The sequence below is a fragment of the Capricornis sumatraensis genome, chromosome 4 (genome assembly GCF_032405125.1).
Source record: "Capricornis sumatraensis isolate serow.1 chromosome 4, serow.2, whole genome shotgun sequence".
NCBI lineage: Eukaryota > Metazoa > Chordata > Mammalia > Artiodactyla > Bovidae > Capricornis > Capricornis sumatraensis.
The window spans coordinates 160,939,488-160,960,306 of record NC_091072.1 but is presented as its reverse complement, the minus strand read 5'-3'; the positions used below and the strand labels follow the sequence as shown (position 1 = coordinate 160,960,306).

At 63.0% G+C, this 20,819-nt stretch overlaps 1 protein-coding gene across 2 annotated transcripts in view; it reads right to left on the bottom strand.

Moving 5' to 3' along the window:
• GRAMD4 (GRAM domain containing 4) overlaps positions 1 to 20,819 on the bottom strand; it is a 36,672-nt gene that overhangs the window by 13,370 nt on the left and 2,483 nt on the right. For both annotated transcript variants that reach the window (XM_068970420.1, XM_068970418.1), the window contains exons 2-4: positions 19,957 to 20,077; positions 4,236 to 4,356; positions 486 to 547 (exon numbers count right to left, since the gene is read on the bottom strand). In XM_068970420.1, the coding sequence (XP_068826521.1) occupies positions 486 to 547; positions 4,236 to 4,356; positions 19,957 to 20,077 (304 nt within the window). The remainder of the gene's footprint in view (positions 1 to 485; positions 548 to 4,235; positions 4,357 to 19,956; positions 20,078 to 20,819) is intronic.

Below are 20,819 nucleotides of genomic sequence, written 5' to 3'. Positions count from 1 at the left end.
TGGGTCTGAGGCCACATAGGCCAGGGGCCGCCGCGGACCAGGCCCCTCCAGAGCCAGACGGAAGCCCGGTTCCCTCCCACACCATCCTCTTAGTGACAGCTCCAGAAAGGGCCCAGTGTGGATGCAGATGAGGAACATGAACCCCTGGCAGGAAGAAACGGGCGAGAAGGTTCTGTGTCCTGACCTGGGGTGAGGGCTGCAGCACGCCGCCCACAGCCACCCCCAGTGCCCAGCCTCCGGGAAAGGGGCCCAGCTAGGGCCACGCGGCCAGAGTGACCACACGCGCCCTCCCTGGGGAGGGGGGCGGGGCGGGCAGAGCAGCCGCCTTGTGTTGTGCAAAACTATGTCCAGTTCCAATGGGGCGACTCGCACCTGCTACAGAGATCCCCCAGTGGGCAATCAGGGACCCCGCCGGGAGGGTGTCCTGCGGGTAAGCAGGTGCCTCCGGGCACAGAGCCACCGTCCCTGGCCACCCCCAGGCCTACCTGCTCCATTATTGACCTGGGCTTGTCCTTTCGGGAGCTGCTGAGCTGGCGCCTCCTCGGCTCTTAAAGGGGGTGGGGGTGGGGGTGGGGGGGGGAGGAAAAGCAAGATCTCTGTTAGTTCAAGACACGGCCCGAGTCCAGGCTCAGCAAAGCCATGCCCAACACGCCGGTGCCCAGCCCTGCCCCCCCGGCTCCTTCTGGGGTCCTGACTGCCCCACTGAGACGCGGGCTGAGGGCAGCGGGGCAAACACAGAGCTGCATCCCTCATGGGCACGCAGTGTGCAAAGAACTCTTTCTTTCCTATTAACTTTGACCCATTTGTTTATTTACTGTTAGGCTCGGAATAAACAACTCTTATACCAAGTACTGAGTCTTCCCTGATAGCTCAGCTGGTAAAGAATCCGCCCGCAATGCAGGAGACCCTGTTTTGATTCCTGGGTCAGAAAGATCCCCTGGAGAAGAGAACAGCTACCCACTCCAGGATTCTCGGGCTTCCCTATGACTCAGCCTGCAATGCAGGAGGCCTGGGTTCTGTCCCTGGGTCAGAAAGATCCCCTGGAGAAGGGAACAGCTACCCACTCCAGGATTCTGGCCTGGAGAATTCCATGGACTGTACAGTCCCTGGAGGCGCCAAGAGTTGGACACGACTGAGTGACTTGCACTTTCATACTGATTCCTGGGCCCAGTGAAAAGGTACTTATCAACACACACACACTACAAGCACCACACAAGGCCACAGGCTGGGTGACCCCTGGCCGGCAGGCTGCGCCCAGGCCCCAGCTTGGTCCGTGCCGAGCTCCCTGTCCTTGCAGTCTATCTTGCCGTACCTGACCACAGCAGTCCCCGGCCTTGGCGCCTCCCCGCAGCTCCCGTCCACCTGCCGGCTCCCGACCACAGACCTGACTTTCAGCCGCAGGCCCTGATGGCCGGGCCCCCACTTCTCAGGCAGTGCCCTGCCCCTCAGGCAGCCCACCTGCCCCTCTTGCCCTGCAGTGGGCTTCTGACCCACCACTCTGCTGCCATGCTTCCGAGTCCAGCAGAGACCCCAGGACGTGGGGAAACCGGCACCCCAGGAAGACCTCAGTGGGACTGGGGGGCAGGGGCTACCCCAGGACAGACAGTGGGGCCCAGAGCCCCTCAGCAGGTGCACACCGTCTGCATCCCGCTCTGTTCACATGACTAAGCTGTTTTTAATATTTATTTTATTTATTTGGCTGCACCAGGTCTTAGCTGTGACATGCAAACTCTTAGTTGCAACATGTGGGATCTCGTTCCCTGACCAGGGATTGAACCTGGGCCCCTGCACTGGACCACTAGGGAGTCTCCCGCCGCACAACGTGATCTTACAATAGGGAAGAACCTTGCGTGTTTGATCACAAGTTAATCACTAAAAGGATGTTACCTGTAAGCTTTAATTACACATAACAGCCCATCTCTCGGAACCGTGCCTCCCAGAGAATGAACATTAAGCTAAAATACTTTTGCTTAGGTCACAGGAACCCTCCAGACCAGGCCCACCTGTGAATGACTGCAGGAGGCAGAAATTCACACACCCACTCTGGAAGCTGTGAGGAACCCGGGAGTGTCTGAGTTAGGTCCCTCCCCTTTTAGTATGAAAGGGGCCTGAATTCTAACTCAGGCAAGGTGGGTCCTCCGGGGCACATGCCCACTCGGTCTCAGTCTGTTGGCTTTCAGGATAAAATCATTACTTCTGCCCCAACAACCTGTCTCTCTATTACTGGCCTGTCGTGCGGTGAGCAGGATGAGCTTGGACTCGGGAACAACCCCAGTCCAACATTTCCGGGAACCGACCCGGTCTGCAGGTCTGTAACCACAAGCCGTCACGGCCACACGGTGCCGGAGCAGGACGCACAGTGGACCAGCTGGACCAGAGGGCAGGGCGCACAGGGGCTGCGCATGCAGCCTCATGAAGCGACGGACAGGGAGCCAGCAGACAGGCGGGCCCAGAGAAGAGAACCGCGGTCAAGGAAGAGGGGGTGAGGCCTCCACACCCACCCCTCCCAGTGGCCAGGCTGCCCAGAGGACTTCCGTGCCCAGGGCCCCTGAAAGACGGGGCTTTACTGGGAACGGAGCAGGGGCAGGGGACACAGGGACTCCATCCTGAGCCCGGCTCCCTCTGTTCCCAGGCAGGGGTCCGGGCCTTTGCCAGGACGGTCCCTGAACCGGCCAGGGGTCCCAGACATGGAGGTGCACCCAGGAAGCACTGACGGCAGGCTCCCGGGGAAGGCCAGGCCCAGGCATTCAGCTGGAGACGGGCGGGCGCAGAGACACTCGGCGCAAAGCCGCAGGCGGGCCTTGGTTCTGGGTGGCCGCAGGCGGGCCAGGGGTCTCCGTCCGATGATACTGACCCCACACAATCACCCACTGAAACCAACAGGCAGGGGCCGAGCTCGCGGGGGCAGATGTGCGGGAGCCCACACACCCCTCCAGAAGCTGGGGCAGGACACCTGGCCGCCCCGCAATGGAGGGAGCCTGCAGGAGGAGACGGTCCACGGCAGGCTGGCCCTGGGGTCGCGGCGGGTGCGCAGTGTGTAGGGAGGTGTCCAGGGGACAACGAGGGGCGGAGGGAGCGTGGGAAAGCACCAAGGCAGGGTGGCAGGGTCCCAGGGCCTGGGAGCAACGGGCATCCGAGACTGGGGGACACACGGCAGCCGTGGGGGCTCTGGGAGCCGCTCCGCAGCCCCGCTCCTCCGCGGCCCTCAGGGCTCAGCTGTGACTCCTCCCCATCCCTTCAGTGCGGAAAAGGAACACCCGCACCCCTTCCCAAACGAAGGCCCCAGGGCACAGGAGGGCAGCCACCTTCCTAAGACCACGGCTCGCCATGGGCACAGGCAGGGCACAACCCGGAACTTCTGCCCACCCAGGGCCCTTGTGACATCGCTGAGGAGGCCTTGGAGGGGCCCCCCCACTCATCAGAGGCCTCACTGAGGACCTCTGCCCAGGGCAGCGGTACACACAGCCCCAGAGTAGGGAGGGCGACTCGCCATGAGTGCTCCGTGAGAAAAGAGGCTGGGGCGGTGGGGGCTGCAAGCCTCCCGGGAGGGCTGAGACCCCACCTGGAGCGGGCAGACGGGGCAGCAGAGGCCACAGTGCACTGGGGGTCTGGCCGCCAGCATGAGTGGGGCCTCGGCTCGGGGACCCTGACCGCCAAGGGCAGCGCTACCTGGCTCCGCCCGGCCCTCCGGCCTCCCGCCCTGAACACAGACGCCCTCCCCAACCCCCCCTCCCCGCCTCCTACCCCAGGGTGGTCCTCACCTGCCCTCCCCGCCTCCTCCCTGGGGGTGGTCCTCAGAGCCCCCACCGCCTCCTCCCTGGGGGTGGTCCTCCTCCCTGGGGGTGGTCCTCACGGCCCCCACCGCCTCCTCCCTGGGGTGGTCCTCGCCTGCCCTCCCCGCCTCCTCCCTGGGGGTGGTCCTCCTCCCTGGGGGTGGTCCTCACGGCCCCCACCGCCTCCTCCCTGGGGGTGGTCCTCGCCTGCCCTCCCCACCTCCTCCCTGGGGGTGGTCCTCAGAGCCCCCACCGCCTCCTCGGGGTGGTCCTCCTCCCTGGGGGTGGTCCTCCTCCCTGGGGGTGGTCCTCCTCCCTGGGGGTGGTCCTCCTCCCTGGGGGTGGTCCTCACGGCCCCCACCGCCTCCTCCCTGGGGTGGTCCTCGCCTGCCCTCCCCGCCTCCTCCCTGGGGGTGGTCCTCCTCCCTGGGGTGGTCCTCACGGCCCCCACCGCCTCCTTACCTGGCCTTCAGCACTTCCTGGACTTTCTGCTCTAGCTCCATCCTCCGCTGCCGCTCACGGTCCAGCTCCTGCCGCAGCATCTCCGCGTTCGTTTCCTCTCGCAGCTTCCGGAGCTCCTCTTCTGCGAGGGAGAGCAGCCAGGTAAGCGTCACGTGGCCTGTCCCACCCCCACACAGAGGTGCCAAGGGAGCGCTCAGACACGGACGGCGGCGGCTGCCCCGCTCCATCCCGGGGGCGCCCCACAGCTGCACGAGTGTATCAACCACAGCTCCTCGTACACGGCCCAGTCAACCCAAGCTGAGGGCCTCTTTACTTAACGAAATAAACCAATTCAAGACAGACGCACAGAAAGGCCCTTCACCAAACCCTCTCCAGGGGCAGGACCCCCTGAGGAAGGGATGCTGGTGGCGCCTGGTCACCCACAGACACACACGCAGCGTGAGCCGTTCTGGGAGGCCTTGGCCACTGAGCAAAGCCCCTGCGAGGGGCCTGCCGCTGGCTGCTGACCACCTGAGGACAGAGAGCAGGCAGATGAGAGAGACGGCAAGACAACGAGCCGGTGCTCGAGAAAACCCTCACCAAGGTGCACCTGAGTCAGGGCGTGGACAGACGCACAGAGGGTCAGGGGTCCCAGGGGGCAGCCCGGGGGAGGCCGAGGCGGTGGGGCCTCGGGGTGAGTGAGCACATCCCCATTACGGGGTGGGACCAACGTCATTTGACAGAGTGAGCTCGGGAGGAGGCAGGGGGTCAGGGGTCAGAGGAAGGAGGGGGGCCCACAGCCCGGGAGCAGGGGCAGCGCGAGCAGCTGAGAACATGAAGACACAGGGACCCCCGGGCCTCCGCAGGAGCGCTGTCCAGGATACAGGGACCCCCGGGCCCCCGCAGGAGCGCTGTTGGGACACAGAGACCCCCGGGCCCCTGCAGGAGCACTGTCCAGGATACAGGGACCCCCGGGCCCCCGCAGGAGCGCTGTCCAGGATACAGGGACCCCCGGGCCCCTGCAGGAGCACTGTCCAGGATACAGGGACCCCCGGGGCCCCAGAGGAGCGCTGTGGGGACACAGGGACCCCCGGGCCCCCGCAGGAGCACTGTCCAGGATACAGGGACCCCCGGGCCCCCGCAGGAGCGCTGTTGGGACACAGAGACCCCCGGGCCCCTGCAGGAGCACTGTCCAGGATACAGGGACCCCCGGGCCCCCGCAGGAGCGCTGTCCAGGATACAGGGACCCCCGGGCCCCTGCAGGAGCACTGTCCAGGATACAGGGACCCCCGGGGCCCCAGAGGAGCGCTGTGGGGACACAGGGACCCCCGGGCCCCCGCAGGAGCACTGTCCAGGATACAGGGACCCCCGGGCCCCCACAGGAGCGCTGTTGGGACACAGGGACCCCCGGGCCCCCGCAGGAGCACTGTCCAGGACACAGCGACCTCCGGGGCCCCGCAGGAGCGCTGTCGGGACACAGGGACCCCCGGGCCCCCGCAGGAGCGCTGTCGGGACACAGGGACCCCCGGGCCCCCGCAGGAGCGCTGTCCAGGATACAGGGACCCCCGGGCCCCCACAGGAGTGCTGTCAGGACACAGGGACCCCCGGGCCCCCGCAGGAGCGCTGTCCAGGATACAGGGACCCCCGGGCCCCCGCAGGAGCGCTGTCCAGGATACAGGGACCCCCGGGCCTCTGCAGGAGTGCTGTCCAGGACACAGGGCCCCCCGGACCCCTGCAGGTGCGCTGCCGGGACACAGGGACCCCTGGGCCCCCACAGGGGCGCCGCCTGGACGCAGGGACCCCCGGGCCTCAGCAGGAGCGCTGTCCTGCCCACACCCTGACTCTGGCCGTGACACTCACTCCAGACTTATGGCCTCTGAACTGTTAGAGAATCAATATGCTGTCTGAAGACCCCGTTTGTCAAAACCCGTTATGGTGGCGACAGGGAGCGGACAGCACACACACGTGGGTGCACACGCTCCTCGGTGGATGTTGCTCGGCACCTACCCATACTGGACACCCGCGACGACACCCAGATCCAGAGACGGCGGGCCCCGCAGCGGTCCCTGCCGCTCCCCGGCCCTCCACCCCGCCACGTCCCCGGAGTGGGGGACACGGGCTAGAGTTCTAGCAGATGCGGCTTCCCTTTCTGGAGACTGCAGGGTCCAGACGGGTGTGTCCTGGTGGGCTCGGGAAGCTATAACAAAAAACCACAGGGTGGGTGGCCCAGACAGTGGACACTTGCTTCCCGCAGCCCTGGAGGCTGGACGTCAGGGCCTGGGGCTGGCAGACTTGACTCCTGGGGAGGACTTCCCTTCTGGCCTACAGACAGCTGCCCTCTTGACAGGGCACTCAGTGAGGCACTCAGAGCCTCTTCCTCTGCTAACAGGGCACCAACTCCGTCCTGGGGGCCACCCTCGTGATCTCAGCTAACCCGAGCCGCCTCCCAAGGGCCCACCTCCCTCCTCCACCTGGGGCTGAAGGCTTCCACATACAAATGCTAGAGGTGCAAACACTCAGTCCAGGACAAGGAATGAACTGGGGCTCTCAGCCAGGACAGTGTGCTGAAGGCCTGCTGCTGGGTGCAGCCTTCCCGGGGTGTGGGCCCACACAAGTGAGGCCCTGACTCCCAAGCCCCCTGGAGGGTGGACCTTGTCAGCCTCCTGACCCTGCAGGCGCTGCCTCCTCCAGGCCCTGTGAGCTCCGGCTGCCGGCCAGGCAGCGGGGGAACCCGGGCGCCCGGCCCCCAAACCCCACCGGCCGTGTCCGTGGGGCCCCTTTCAACAGCTGCCAAGAAAACGGGGGGAGCAGCCCCCCTGGACAGAGCAACGTGAACTCTGATAGCTGTGCCGCAAGGACGGCACGCCCTGGGCCGGGAGGCGGGCCGACGGCCGAGCCAACATGTCAGCCCGGGGCCAGGGCCACCGGAATGCTGGGGGCACCAAGGCTGGTAAACAGGCAGCACTGGGCTCCAGGGCCCAGCTGAGAGTCATCTCAGCGCCGTCTCTGCCCGGAAGTCAGCCCTGTGTGCGGCAAGCGACGGCTGCGGTCTGGATAGTGGGTCACTGGCCACCCCAACCATGGGGCTGACCAGCTGCAAGGGAAACTCCACAGGAAAAGCCAAGTGTGGACGTGTTCCAAAAGGCATTCCTGAGACCTCAGAGTGTGACCGACTAGTTTCCCAGAGTCAGGGGCGAGAACTGGAGCCCAGGGACGGCCAGGACAGCCCTTAGATCTCGGCAGCGCCGGGGCGGCGGGGAGGCCTCTGCTGCCCTCGCTCCCGGTCTAGCCCATGCCACGGGGAGAACCTGCCCCTTCGGGGGTGCCCATAGTGGGCAGGAAGGCGAGGTGCCAGCCCACCTCCCACGGCAGGAGCTCATGACTCGCTAGATTTTGCCACCAGCCAGGGCTGGGACCCATTTGCTGGGTAAATATACTCCAGGGGGCCTCCCTGCCTCTCGCACTGGGACCGCCCTGCTCTGGGCATACGGGGCTCAGCTGTCTTCAGTGCCCTGCAGAGAAGACCCTCCAGACAAGGAGCCGGGAGGACTCCACGCCCACCGCCCAGGGAGCTGGCCCACCCGCTCGCGCTGCCCCTGGTTTCCCCAGAGGCCCCTTCAGGCCCGCTGGGAAGCAGGGTGGCCCTGCACTGCACACCAAGCTTCCCAAGGACCGTAGCCTTGTGGATGTGCACACCAGGCTGGCGAGAACCACCAGCGGTGCGGGCGGCTGTGGTGGGAACTCATGAACAGCGCCAAGAGAGAGCGGCCGGCCGCCACCCGGGGGGCCGCCTGCATCCTGCACACCAGGCGTGGGGGCCCCACCCCCACCCCCCAGGCCTCAGACACCCCCGCCTCCTACTGGGGACGCTGGGAACCCCGGCCATGAGGACTTGAGGGTGCTCAGATTCCCACCCGTGATGGACGTGCCCACAGGGTGCCCGCTGGGAGGTGGCGGGGGGACTCAGGTGACTGGGGGTCCAAAGCCCTGACATATGATCCGCCCAGGAGCCCCAGCCTCCACGGGGACCCCAACTCTGCCCCACACCAAGCCTGGTTGTGCCAAGAGGCCACTGCCTCAGGCGCAACTCCATCAGCAAACACACGCTGGGCACGTGTCGCACACCCGGAGGCTCTGTCACAGTGGGGACGCTGCCGTCATGCAGCACCCACACCCTGCCCGCAGCGGGAATCCACCGGTACCCCGGGCACGTGTGAACTGGCTCCAGTCCAGTCCAGTCGCTCAGTCGTGTCCGACTCGTTGCAACCCCATGCACGCCAGGCCTCGCTGTCCTTTACCAACTCCCAGAGTTTACCCAAATTCATGTCTATCGAGTCAGTGATGCCATCCAGCCATCTCATCCTCTGTCATCCCCTTCTCCTCCTGCCCTCAATCTTTCCCAGCATCCGGGTCTTTTCCAATGAGTCACCTCGACTCATCTGGTGGCCAAAATATTGGAGTTTCAGCTTTAGCATCAGTCCTTCCAATGAGCACCCAGGACTGATTTCCTTTAGGATGGACTGGTTGGATCTCCTTGCAGTCCAAGGGACTCTTAAGAGTCTTCTCCAACACCACAGTTCAAAAGCATCAATTCTTCAGTGCTCAGCTTTCTTTATGGTCCAAGTCTCATGTCCACACATGACCACTAGAAATAGCCTTGACTAGATGTATCTTTGTCAGCAGAATAATGTCTCTGCTTTTGAATATAGTATCTAGGTTGGTCAGTTCTTCTCCCAAGGAGTAAGCGTCTTTTAATTTCATGGCTGCAGTCACCATCTGCAGTGATTTTGGAATAAAAATAAAGTCTGCCACTGTTTCCATTGTTTCCCCATCTATTTCTCATGAAGCGATGGGACCAGATGCCACAATCTTAGTTTTCTGAAAGTTAAATTTTAAGCCACCTTTCCCACTTTCCTCTTTCACCTTCATCAAGACGCTCTTTAGTTCCTCTTCACTTTCTGCCATAAGGGTGGTGTCATCTGCATATCTGAGGTTATTGATATTTCTCCCAGCAGGCTTGATTCCAGCTTGTGCTTCTTCCAGCCCAGCGTTTCTCATGATGTACTCTGCATATAAGTTAAATAAGCAGGGTGACAATATACAGCCTTGATGTACTCCTTTCCCGATTTGGAACCAGTCCGTTGTTCCATGTCCAGTTCTAACTGTTGCTTTTTGATCTCAAGAGGCGGGTCAGGTGGTCTGGTATTCCCATCTCTAAGAATTTTCCACGGTTTGTTTGTGATCCACACAGTCAAAGGCTTCAGTGTAGTCAGTGAAGCAGAAGTAGATGTTTTCCTGGAACTCTCTTGCTTTTCCTGTGATCCAGCGGATGTTGGCAATTTGATCTCTGGTTCCTCTGCCTTTTCTAGATCCAGCTTGAACCCTCGGGCCCCCAGAAACAACTCCCGGTAGGCCTCCTGCCCGATGCACACAGGACTCTTCCGGGAGGACTGACCCCATTGGTGGTGGGATAGCCGCGGCCCTGGCGCCACGTGGAGACAGCCTGCCCTCCTGAGCACCTAGAGCTCTCCTCAGCCTCCCACGGGACCCACCTCTGAGGCACCCCCTGCCCCGGCCACAGTGCGAGGGCCTGGCTCCCACAGGTACTCGGTGCAGGCTCACCGGAAGAGGGGCGGGTGAAGCTTCCTGGGAACCCCTCAGAGACCCGCCCGCCTCCCCAGCTCCTGACCGCCAGCCCCTTGCAGGGACGAGAGTGCGTCTCCAGGGGGAGCAGCCTCAGGCTTGGCTCAGGGTGGGGATTCCTACAGCTGCCAGCCACCTTTCAGGAGCAGGCCAGGGAGCTCCACACCATCGCAGTCTCGCTCCTGGGGGCCACGGACAGGCTGCTGGTGCTTTCCCAGCTGCTCCTGGTCCCCAGTCTCCACACGCACCCCAGTCGCCTCCAGGGACAGGCTGCTGGCGCTTTCCCAGCTGCTCCTGGTCCCCAGTCCCCACACGCACCCCAGTCGCTTCCACGGACAGGCTGCTGGCGCTTTCCCAGCTGCTCCTGGCCCCCAGTCCCCACACGCACCCCAGTCGCTTCCACGGACCTCGGCATTCAAGCTCCAGATACGTCCTCTGCCCACGGTGCCTTCAGCAGGAAGCCATGCTTTCCCCAGCGCGTCTGACTCCCATCCCCTGCCCCTCGGCTGCGAAAGGCCAAGAGCAGCTAGGGCCCAGCACGCGGGACCGTCAGCCAGGGCACCCGGGCCAACGTGAGCACGTGTGGTCACTCAGCTCCCGTTCTGAGTCCTGGGGGTGCTCTGCGTGTGGCTCTAAGTGTGCAGACCCGCTCAGGTCCCCAGTCCTGGAGGCCAGGGGCCTTGGGCCGTGACCTCTCACCCTGGGCTCCTGACAGAGCCCCCTCAGCCCTCTCTGCCTTCCCGCAGCACCGCCCCTCAAGCTGCCCCCCATTCCCGGGGGGGAGGGGTGCGCTGCAGAGCCGGAACCAACGGCTCCTCCCTCCTCCCAGGAGCCCTGCGCACCTTTCTCCTCAGAGCCACCGGCCCCCCAAGCCAGTGCGGAGACAGTGGCCCCGCAGACAGGGCCCTTTGGACACAGCCTGGCTAACCTACTCATCCCCGCTGACAGCAAAGCCAGAGAAGCCTTCCCGCCTGTTCTGGGAGCCTCCTCTCCTGGGGGCACGAAGACGAGTGAATAAACCCCACTGACGTCCTGATCATTCCTCTCCCTCAAGTCCTTCCTCCGAGCACAGGCCTCCCGCAAGGCTGCGTGACTTCTAAGCCTGGGACGATGATAGACCCCACGACGGTGGGCACTGCGGGCCTGCTGCCTCCGGCAACATATTTAGATCAACTGCAGCGCAGAACCCAGCTGGCTCCTTGCACAGGACAAAGGTGGCGCAAATCCCCGGAAACTTCCTCCTCCTGCTCTCAGACGGAGAAGAAACAGGCGGCCGCTCCTCACCAGGCGGGAAGTGCTGGGCTGATCACTCAGGAGGTGGTCTCCCCTCTCCTGGCCTCCCAACAGGGAGGCCTCTGCCCCAGGTCTCTCCGTGGGCCCCTAGGACACCCTCCAACCCCAGGCCCAGCTCGTGGCTTGCTCCGAGGCGGCCTGGCCTTCTGCCCACAGGCCCCGGACACCCCTGGCTGCAGCAATGGGCTCCCCACGCGTTCCAGCTCCATCGATCAGGGGGCCGAGAGGGTCTCCTGTAGGTGGGGGGTGGAGGTTTGACACCACACACAGGGCCAGCGGGAGGAGCCCCTCAAAGAGCCCCACGCTGACTTCCTACTGCTGCTGGAAGGAGTCGCCGCCGACATCATGGCAGGGTGTGTCCTTACAGCTCGGTGGTCAGAGTCTGAAACGGCGCGCAAGGGGCCCGAGGTGAGGCAGGGGCAGGGCTGGCCTCTCTGGAGGCTCCGGGGGAGAACTCAGGTCCCGGCCTCTTCCAGCTTCCAGAGGCACCCACATTCCTTGGCTGGTGACCCCCGCCATCGGGGACACCACCCGACCTCTGACTCCATCATCACATCTCCTCCTCTTTCTCTGACGCCCCGCCCCCCTCTCCTGAGGATGCTCGTGACGCCTGAGTCCACCTGGATACTCCAGGCCCGTATCCCCATCACAGACCCTTCACTCAATCATGCCTGCAACCTTCCTTCCGTCACAGAAGGTGACATTGTCACAGGCGATGAGGACCTGGGCACCGGGACTCTGCCCACCAGACGCCACATAGACACAGCTCTCGCGGGCCAAGGAGGCCGAGCAGGGCCTGGGAGGACAGGCTGATCCCTCTCTTTCCATCTGGCCCAGAGAGGGTCTTTCCCCTCCCAGGAATCTGGCGATTTCAGAAGGTTCGGGGCTTCTGAGTCAAGTTCCAGGTGGGATCCTGGCTCCCCTGGCCTCCAGCAGACGTCCTTCCCGTCCCTTGGCCGGCCCTGGCCACCTGCCAGGTCAGCAGATGGCACCAGGCCTTGAAAAGGCGAGCAGAGGCCAAAAAGCAAAGAAGAGCCCTCCTCCGGCAGGTCATGGCCTCTGGGGGTGCAGGGGACCCCTGCCAGCCCCCTCCTCCCACCTCTGGGTGTGTGTCCCCGTCACCCAAAAACAGGATTTGCCAAACACCCCACTGATGGTGCTTCTGTGGACTTGGCCAAACTGTCACAGTGAGAAGCACGCACGCAGAAGGCGTCCCGGAGTCAGCCTGCCACGAGCCTGGGGCTTGCACAAGTGTGTCCCGTTGGAGGCCCGCCCGTGGGCGGCTCTCGTGAGCCTCTCAGCACCTCTGCAGCCACGCAGGTAGGCCAGGACAGGGACCTTCACACCTGCTGGCGACTCAGTCACAGGTGTAGGGGGGTCCCTTGGAGTAGGAGCCACGGGCAGGCAGGTGGGAAGGCCGCTGCACCAGCCGTCACGGGGCTTGCCTGGGTCACGGGACATGGCTCCCAGCCTCCTCTCCAAGGCCTGGTGCTGTCTGCTGACCTGGCAAGTAGCCAGGGCCGGCTGGGGGACAGGAAGGACGTCTGCTGGAGGCCAGGGGAGCCAGGATCCCGCCCAGGACATGACTCAGAAGCCCCGAACCTTCTAAGATCGCAAGGCACACCCGGGGGATAGGTTGGCCCTGTAATTTCCTCACTGCGCCCCCACCCAGCAGGACAGGTGAGCAAAGCCAGCTTCCAGGTGCAAGGCTCTGAAGGGGAACCAGGCCCGGCTCCCAGGGGCACACGCCCCGCCCACCTCCCACGAGAACAGAGAATGTAACAGGGAGGAGGTGGGGGGGAGCAGTGTGAGCCCAGAGGGACCCTCAGACGCACAGGTTGCCGTCTTGACTTCCGAAAGTGTGGTTTCTCCAGCCAAAATGCCTCCTTGGTGCAGCCCGGGGGACACACAAGCCAGACTCCGCTCCAACAGGAGCCTTTGGGGCGCCCACCAGGGCACCTGACAAACCACCAGTTTCAAAGGGCCGAGGCAGAACGAGCCCCAGACGTGGCTCCCGGAACACAGGACCGCAGCTCCCATGCTGGGCGCTTCCTGCTGCACCCGCCCACCAGGACCCGGGCAGCCCGCCCACGCGGTCCAGCCTCCCCTCTCCCCGGGGTGTGCAGGGAGCCCCCCACGGCCCGTCCCGGGGGAGACAGTGGGCGGGGGGCACCTGCATTCACACCCGCCCACGCCCAGCCCACTCCCCGCCCCCGGCGAAGACACGGCAAGAAAGGAACACGGCTCCGAGGCTATTTTTAAACCTGTAAAAGTAGAACTCTCAAGCGAGAGTCCTCTTGGCACACAATTCAACAGGACCAGCCACCGCCAAAAATAAAAAATCCAGTGATAATCCTTAAATAAATCTGCTTCCCACCGGCCAGGTGTGCAAACGCAGGGACCACCCGCTGCGCAGTTTCTGGGCTGTGGTCAGGTGGCAGGCTGCCCGCCTGGAAGCCCACTCGGGGTCCCAGGCTCTGCCCATCACATCCCTCCTCAGCACTCCTCGAGTTCTCCCAGCCTCCAGCCTCCCAGCACGAACCCCTGCTCCCCCAGGCCAGCCCACCCACTCCCCTAGCCCGACGGTGGCAGAGCCACGCCTTCCCAAAGCGCCAGGTATGGGGTCTTGAGCCGGGAGCGTGCTTGTGGCAACCCCCCGTGGCTTCCTGCACCCTCTCCCCTTGGGGAAGCCAGCTCATCACAGGCCAAGGCCCTGCTTTCCCGGGGAACTTCCATCTGCATCTTCCCCAGCGTTCACTGGCTGCTGGACATAGAGGCACCGTTCACGAAGTGTTGGCATCACGCCGACAGCCAGCAGGCGGCGTGGCTCTACGCTCTGACACGCCCACGAGTCAGGCTGCACACCACTGCCTCTCAGACACATTTTAGGAAACCGACCGGGGGCTTGGGGTGAAGGAGCAGAGCGTGAACATGTTTCTCGTGTAAAATAAGCTGGAACAGGATCCCAGGCAGTGCTTCCACCCTCAGCAGCCAATTCTCAGGAACCAGGGACCGCCTTTCTGCAAGAGGTGGCAGGCTGACCTGACGGTCCCAATCCAGGCTCCGGGGCTCTGAGCGCAGCCAGCACCGACCCAGGGGACGTGTGCGCCCAGCCCCCCACCCTGCTCCTGCCAGCCGAGAGAGCCCTCGGGGCCTGGGCGGGGGAGGTGCCCAGCCAGGCACAGGGCCAGCTTGCCTCTGTCCAGCGGGGAGGCAGGACCGGACATTCGCAGGGAGTAAGCAAGAAACGGGCTCTCAGTTCAGAGCCGGCCCTGTGGGTCAGACACAGACACTTCAGGGCCCGTTTCATTTGTTCCCAGGTCCCTGTGACATGCTCAGGCAGTTTCATCTTGTCTTCATCTGCTGGTTATCTGATCTGTGTGCTCCCTTCCCGGCTGTCTGGGTCACCCATCTGCTGTCTTCCTGAAAGGGCAGAAGCCACTCGATAAATGCATCACCACCACGCAGAACTGTCGGACCCGGCCTCTGCTACGGACAGTTTATCCTCTCAGCTCAACGTCGCAGAATAAACAGGAGGAGCAGGGTTGGGTCTTCTTGGTTTGTTGTTCGTTTAGAGACAGAACCCTAGAGAGACATCTGCAGGGCGGGTCCAGGCGTATCCAACCAACGCCATACCTGACCCTGACGCCGGGCGGCTGTGGGCGGCTGCCGCCCCGGATGCCTCCACCAGCAGACACCGGGCAGGCCCGAGCCCTGATGCTTTCAATGGTGAGAAAGGGCTTCGTCGGCCTGAATCACCCAGACTGGCGCCCAGAAACTTCCTTCCTTCCAGCCTTGGCATCCAGAGGGGGGCCTCTGCAGGCCGCGGGAGGCTGATAACCGCCCTCCTGCCCGCCTCCCCGGCCACCTTCTCCTAGAAGCCCTCCCACAGGGTCAGAGCCAGCCACACGGACCCACTGCTTGTCGGGGCAGGAAGGGGAGCTCCCGGGAGCATCACGGCTCAGGGGCAAAGGGCCCCCCACTGCCAGAGCCTCCCTCCCTAGGAACAACCACAGTGGTGCCCCGAGGGCTGAGCCGCACACCCCTGGGACCATCCTGCAGCCCATCTAGGTAGGAGCCCACAGCCCTCACATCCACCCAGGAAGAAGGAACAGCTAGGCAATACGGAACCCACAGCCGGCTCAGGGACCCCGGGGCTTCGCCTGGCAACCCTGAGGTCCCAGAAGCAGTTCCCTCCAAGCTCCCAAATCCGTGCAGGTCACTCTGGGAGGCGCCGGCCTGTGCAGCTGACGATGGAGAGCACCTCCCTTCCCAGAGCCCACACCCAGCAGGCGATCAATAAATGCACGCCCCTGCTCAGAAACTACGCAGCGTCTGCGTGTGTCCGTGCCCAAGCAACAGCAACAACTGAAATGCATTTCGGCCGAAATGAAAATGGATGGTGGCTTTTCATTTATTCATGTGCTTCTTTAACAAATTTAGCCTCCTGCCGCCAGGCCTGAGCCAGGGTGCGCCGCACCCATTCTTCATCCCTCCGCCATCTCCTCCCAGGAACACTTGTCCTCTTCAATATTTAATAACTGAAGAAAGCCGCTGTAAACCTGGGCTATTTCCTCCTCCCCGAGAAGAGTAAGTCTGCTTTTGGAGAGAAAGAACTACAGATAATTGAATGGAACTTTAACACAGACCACTCAGGCGCCTTACAGATGGCAGGGGGCCAAGCTCTGGATGGTGGAACGTCCACAGCCACCCGCCCACTCGGGGCTGAGTCAGGAGCTAGAAGCCTGGGGCCACCTCTGAGCAAAGCTCCCCGCCACCACCACCCCCTGCAGACCCGGGCGGGGTGACCCGGGCGGGGTGGCCCGCCCAGCACACAGATGCAGGCTCAGAGGCCACCAAAACACCTCTGTGGGTCCACAGGGCGCTGACATCCTTCCTTCCATACTGTGCTCCCCTGGGTACCAGGACGGAGAGACAGGAGGCAGGGACAGGCTCTGTGCAGACTCCAACTCTGACCAGGTTTCCCTGCAATGCCTCCCTCCAAGCATGGAGCTCTGATCAGGGCCTCACGTTAGATGCTCGGGATAGAGGAAAACGCACAGCCCACACACTCCAGACTTCCTGCTAAGAACCACCTGTAACCACTTAACAGGCTGGAAAGGTGCAGTTACCACCTGTAACCACGTAACAAGGAGCAGGGAGCAGGTGGGTTACCCACACCACAGCCACAGGGCCAAGCCGCGCGGAACACGGAAGAGCTCTGAGAACCATTCAGAGGGACCTCCAGGATGCAACCTCAGTGTGGCGATAACGCTTGCTGTTCTTTAGTTGCTAAGTCGTGTCCAGCTCTTTGTGACCCCATGGACTGCAGCCTGTAACGTTCCTCTGTCCATGGGATTCTGCAGGCAAGAACACTGGAGTGGGTTGCCATTTCCTTCCGCAGGGAATCTTCCTGACCCAGGGATCGAACCTGTGTCTGCTGCTTGGCAGGCAGACTGTTTACCACTGAGCCACCTGGGAAGCCGATCTAAGGGGCACAGATACGGACATATTTGCTTCTATAAAAATCCGATGGAAGGATGAACTGTATGGTTAGAAGACGACTGGTTATCTTCACGGCAAGAGAGGGACCGAGGGCCCCGGGGAGAGATAGCTGACGTTTCTGACTATACCCTGACTCTGGAAACGTGGAAAGAGTTCAGACGACCGCAACACTGGGTCTAATTCTGGAATGAACTCGGCAGTGTGCATGGGGGGACAAAATGACATCCCAGACCTCCTGGTCAGATGTGCTGAGGACAGTCTGACCTCAGCCTCATCCTGAGGAAACACCAAACCCAGCCCATGGTGGGGCCATCTGAGCACCAGGGAGACGGGACCATGGCGATTAAGACTCGTAGCCATATTTATAAGGTCCGGTCTCATGAGGACACCAAACCCCCCTGCAAAAGCCCAAGACGCTCTAAGCAGAGAATCAACTCGTTGCTTTGAAAGCTGGAATGTGAAGGGGAAAATTCAGCACGCCTCCTGTCTTTCCATACAAACTATGTTTCCGGGCAACCAAGGAGTTAAGTTTTCAGTAATACATAGGTTAACAAATGGAGAAAGAAATGTCGGAAGTTGAAAATTAGCATCTACAACCTCTAATGAGATGATGGACGGAAGCCATCATGACAACCAGGTCATGATACAGAAGAGAAACTGTCTCAGGGAACCACATCCATCCACCACCACCACCCACCCCCACCGAGGAGGGGGCCTTCCCCAAGATCACCCCACCCCCACCGAGGGACAGAGGACACGCTGGCTCACATGCTGGGACCGTGGGGATGCCCTGAGCAAGGTCCAGGGTGGGCAAGATACACCTACCAACCACAGCTTACAGACCCTGTGTGATTTCAGAGAATTGCCCTAAAAATGACCAGACAACTGGGGAAGTTTGAGTGTCAGTTGGGTATCTGATGCTATTCAAGGAAAACTTGATTTTTCAGTTGTGATGCAAGGCTGTGCTTAGTCGCCGTCATGTCTGAGCCTTTGCAACCCCATGGACTGTGGGGAACCCACCAGGTTCCTCTGTCTGTGGGGATTCGACAGCCAAGAACGCCGGGGTGGGCTGCCATGCCCTTCTCCAGGGGATCTTCCCGACCCAGGGGTCACACCCAGGTCTCCCGCATTGCAGGCAGATTCTTTACTGTCTGCGCCACCAGGCAAGCCCTAACTCGTTTGTAAAACATAACCAGGGTTTGCCCTGGCAGTCCAGTTAGAACTCCGCACATCCGCTGCAAGGGGCGCGGGTTTGATCCCTGGATGGGAACTGAGATCTGGCACGCCAGGCCCTGCAGCTGCTGAGCCCCTGTGCTCCAGAGCCTGTGCTCCAAGCAAGAGACGCCACTGCAGCAAGACCCCCCACGCACTGAGACCAGAGAGGCCCCGCTCGCCACCACTCGGGAAAACCCACACACGGCAACGGAGGCCCAGTGCAGCCAAGGAAACGATCCTTTTTAAAAACGCCCATCGTCATTGCCCCAGGCCGTCAAAGTGGAGCTCTCACTTCCATGACACGAGCTACCTGGCGTTTCGCCCTGTTGATAAAACACTCGGGACCGAGCACAGGGCCGGCCCGAGCAAGCCGATCGGGGGCCAGGCGGCCTCTCCTCTTCTCTGCTCCACGGGCCTCCCTGGGGGCCACAGCCGTCGTGCACCGCCCCCCCTCTCTGACGGACGCTCGCTCCCCCCGCACCCTGCCTGATAACCCCTTCTCCTGGAGGCCTCCCGCTGCCCCTACCCCAGCAGGCGGCCCGCCTCCCAGGCGGATGCTCACAGGCCCTCCCTGCCTTGGGGAGCACCTGGCTCTGCTGGTTCTTCCGCTGGGCCCACGAAAGGCAACTACGCAAAGCACTGCCCACAGACGCGCACCGGAGCCGCCCAGCACGGCCACCACGTGGCAGGCCCACTCCGCTCTGGAGAGACGGCCTGGCTGCCCCTCCGTCCATGCGGCCGTGCTGGGGGAGCTCAGCACGGACCGAGGTCATGGGGACAAGACCGCACGGGGCGGGCCCCTCTCGGTCCGCAGCACCCGCGGACCCCGCCTGGCCCCATCTCCCCGGCCACAACCTCAGACTCCCAGGGAGACCGAGCGCTCAGACCTGGGGCTCAGACCCTGCAGGCGGGCGAGCGCTGGCTGGTGGGGTGCAGGCAGGCACACAGATGGAGTCCAGGCCCTGTACGCACGTGCGTGCCCAGGGAGGCAATGACCAGGAAGGGGGGCCTGGGGGAAGATGGGGCGGCACCTGGGTGGCAGGACAGTGCACGGAGAGGCAGTGAGGGCCACGCGGCCCACCTCCCGGGGGGAGAAGGCGGGCCCAGCCCCCAGCCTTCCCCCGGGGCATGTGCCGGCCAGGGGTCCCGCACGCTACAGGGTGACTCGGGCTGCGGAGTTGGGGTGCCCACGGCTGGAGCTCAGACCACGCTGAGCACAAACACGGGAGAGGGCATGTGGGGACAGAGGACGAGGGCACCGCATGCCTGGCCCACCCATCAGAGGGACCCTGGCAGGACCTGGCAGGGAGGCGCCCTGCCCTGCACCCTCCCTCCGCCCAGGGCCCAAGCTTCTCTGCTCGTGACTCGGACGCGCGGGCTCTGGGCACAAGGGGCGAAGCTAACTCCCTCTCCCTCTGTGGTTCTCCCCCTAAAAGCATCAGCCCCACACTGGTGTCAGCCGTGAAAACAGCCTGCCACGTGCGTGGGCTTCAGGGTGAGTCTGCCTGGATTAACTCCCTCACTAGTCAGAGGACTTAACCCACCAGGAGGGCCACTGCCCTCGGCTCCGGAGCCTCTGTTTCCTCGTCTGTGAAGGAGGACAGAGGGGTGGAGAGGGGAGCAAACGCAACACATCACGTGAGGTTGGCTCTGGAAGGAGGCCCTTCCGGGACCGTCTCTACTTCCATCACTGCCCAGAGGCCAAAACCACCAGGTACCCAGACCCACCTGCTCCTCGATGAGCAAACTACACAGGACAGGAGATTTCAGAATCCCCCACCAAAAAACCTCTGATGGACCCTGATTAACCACAGCGGTGCGCCAGACTCTGAAATGATGAGAATTTCCGGGGACATTTTACTCCTTGCCCTCATCGGTCCTAGAAAGTAAAGACGTCGCAGCCACGCAGACGGGATTCAGACTCAGGAGGCGAGGGCCGTGTGGGGACGTCCACGTGGGGCCACGCCTGTCCCCACCACTAGCCTGGCAGCGCCCACTGTGACCCCTGTGTGACCCGGCTGCACTCCTGCGAGACTGTCCCCTCCGCCTGCGGCCCGCGGCCCCCACCCCCGCAACAGGCACTCACGTAAGAAGTGCTTTTCCAGTAAGGCGATTTCCAGGTGCCCTTTGATCTCATTCAAGCGATCGATCTCTGTCCGGTTGAAGTCCTGGACTCCTGCAGCCATGATGAGGGTCCCTGGACCAGCCTAGAAGGAGAACCCCAAGAAAGAGCTCAGAGCTGCCTGGAAGCACCCTGGGTCCACGTCCCCTGGTTCTCTCGTCACCTGGCACCTCAGGGTACCCCGAGGTCCCCGCGGTCTGGAAAGGCTGCTTCCCAGAGCCCCCCGGCCTAGGAAGGCGCTGGCCCTGTGTTAGACCCTGCGTCAGTTCAGCTCAGTTCCACCTGCCGGGGAAGGGACATCTCGGGCAAGGCAGACACGCTCGGGGCCCCGGCGAGGCCAACGTCCGGAAATGACAAACTAAAGCCACAAGCGTGCCGCTAAGCCTCCGGATGGGTCACAGCACAGCTCTCAGGCCACAGAGGGCAGGAACTCTGGAAGCCTGTCCCGGCCTGCGTGGTGACCTCCCAGGAGGGTGGCCCGGCCACGGGGCCTGGTGCCCTCCCGCCTAGGGGGCCAGGCTGGCGCCCGGGGAGCCGCAGCAACAGGGCTCCAGGGAGGGAGCATCCGCGTGCCAGGTTCCCAGGGGAGCGAACTCCAAACAGGGCCCTGTCCTGGCCCACAGTATGGCTCATTAAAGCCACCCCCGCTGTCCCGCCAGGCTGAGGGCAGGCTCCGGCTACAGGTTGCCGCTGCCCGCTGGCAAGGGGCGCATCTATCGGTGCGGCCAGGCCTGCCTGGGGCATCCTGCAAACTCCCCTGGTCACCCTACAATGGCACCCCACCACGCAACAGGGCCATCTGACCCCGGGTCCCTCCCAAAACGGGG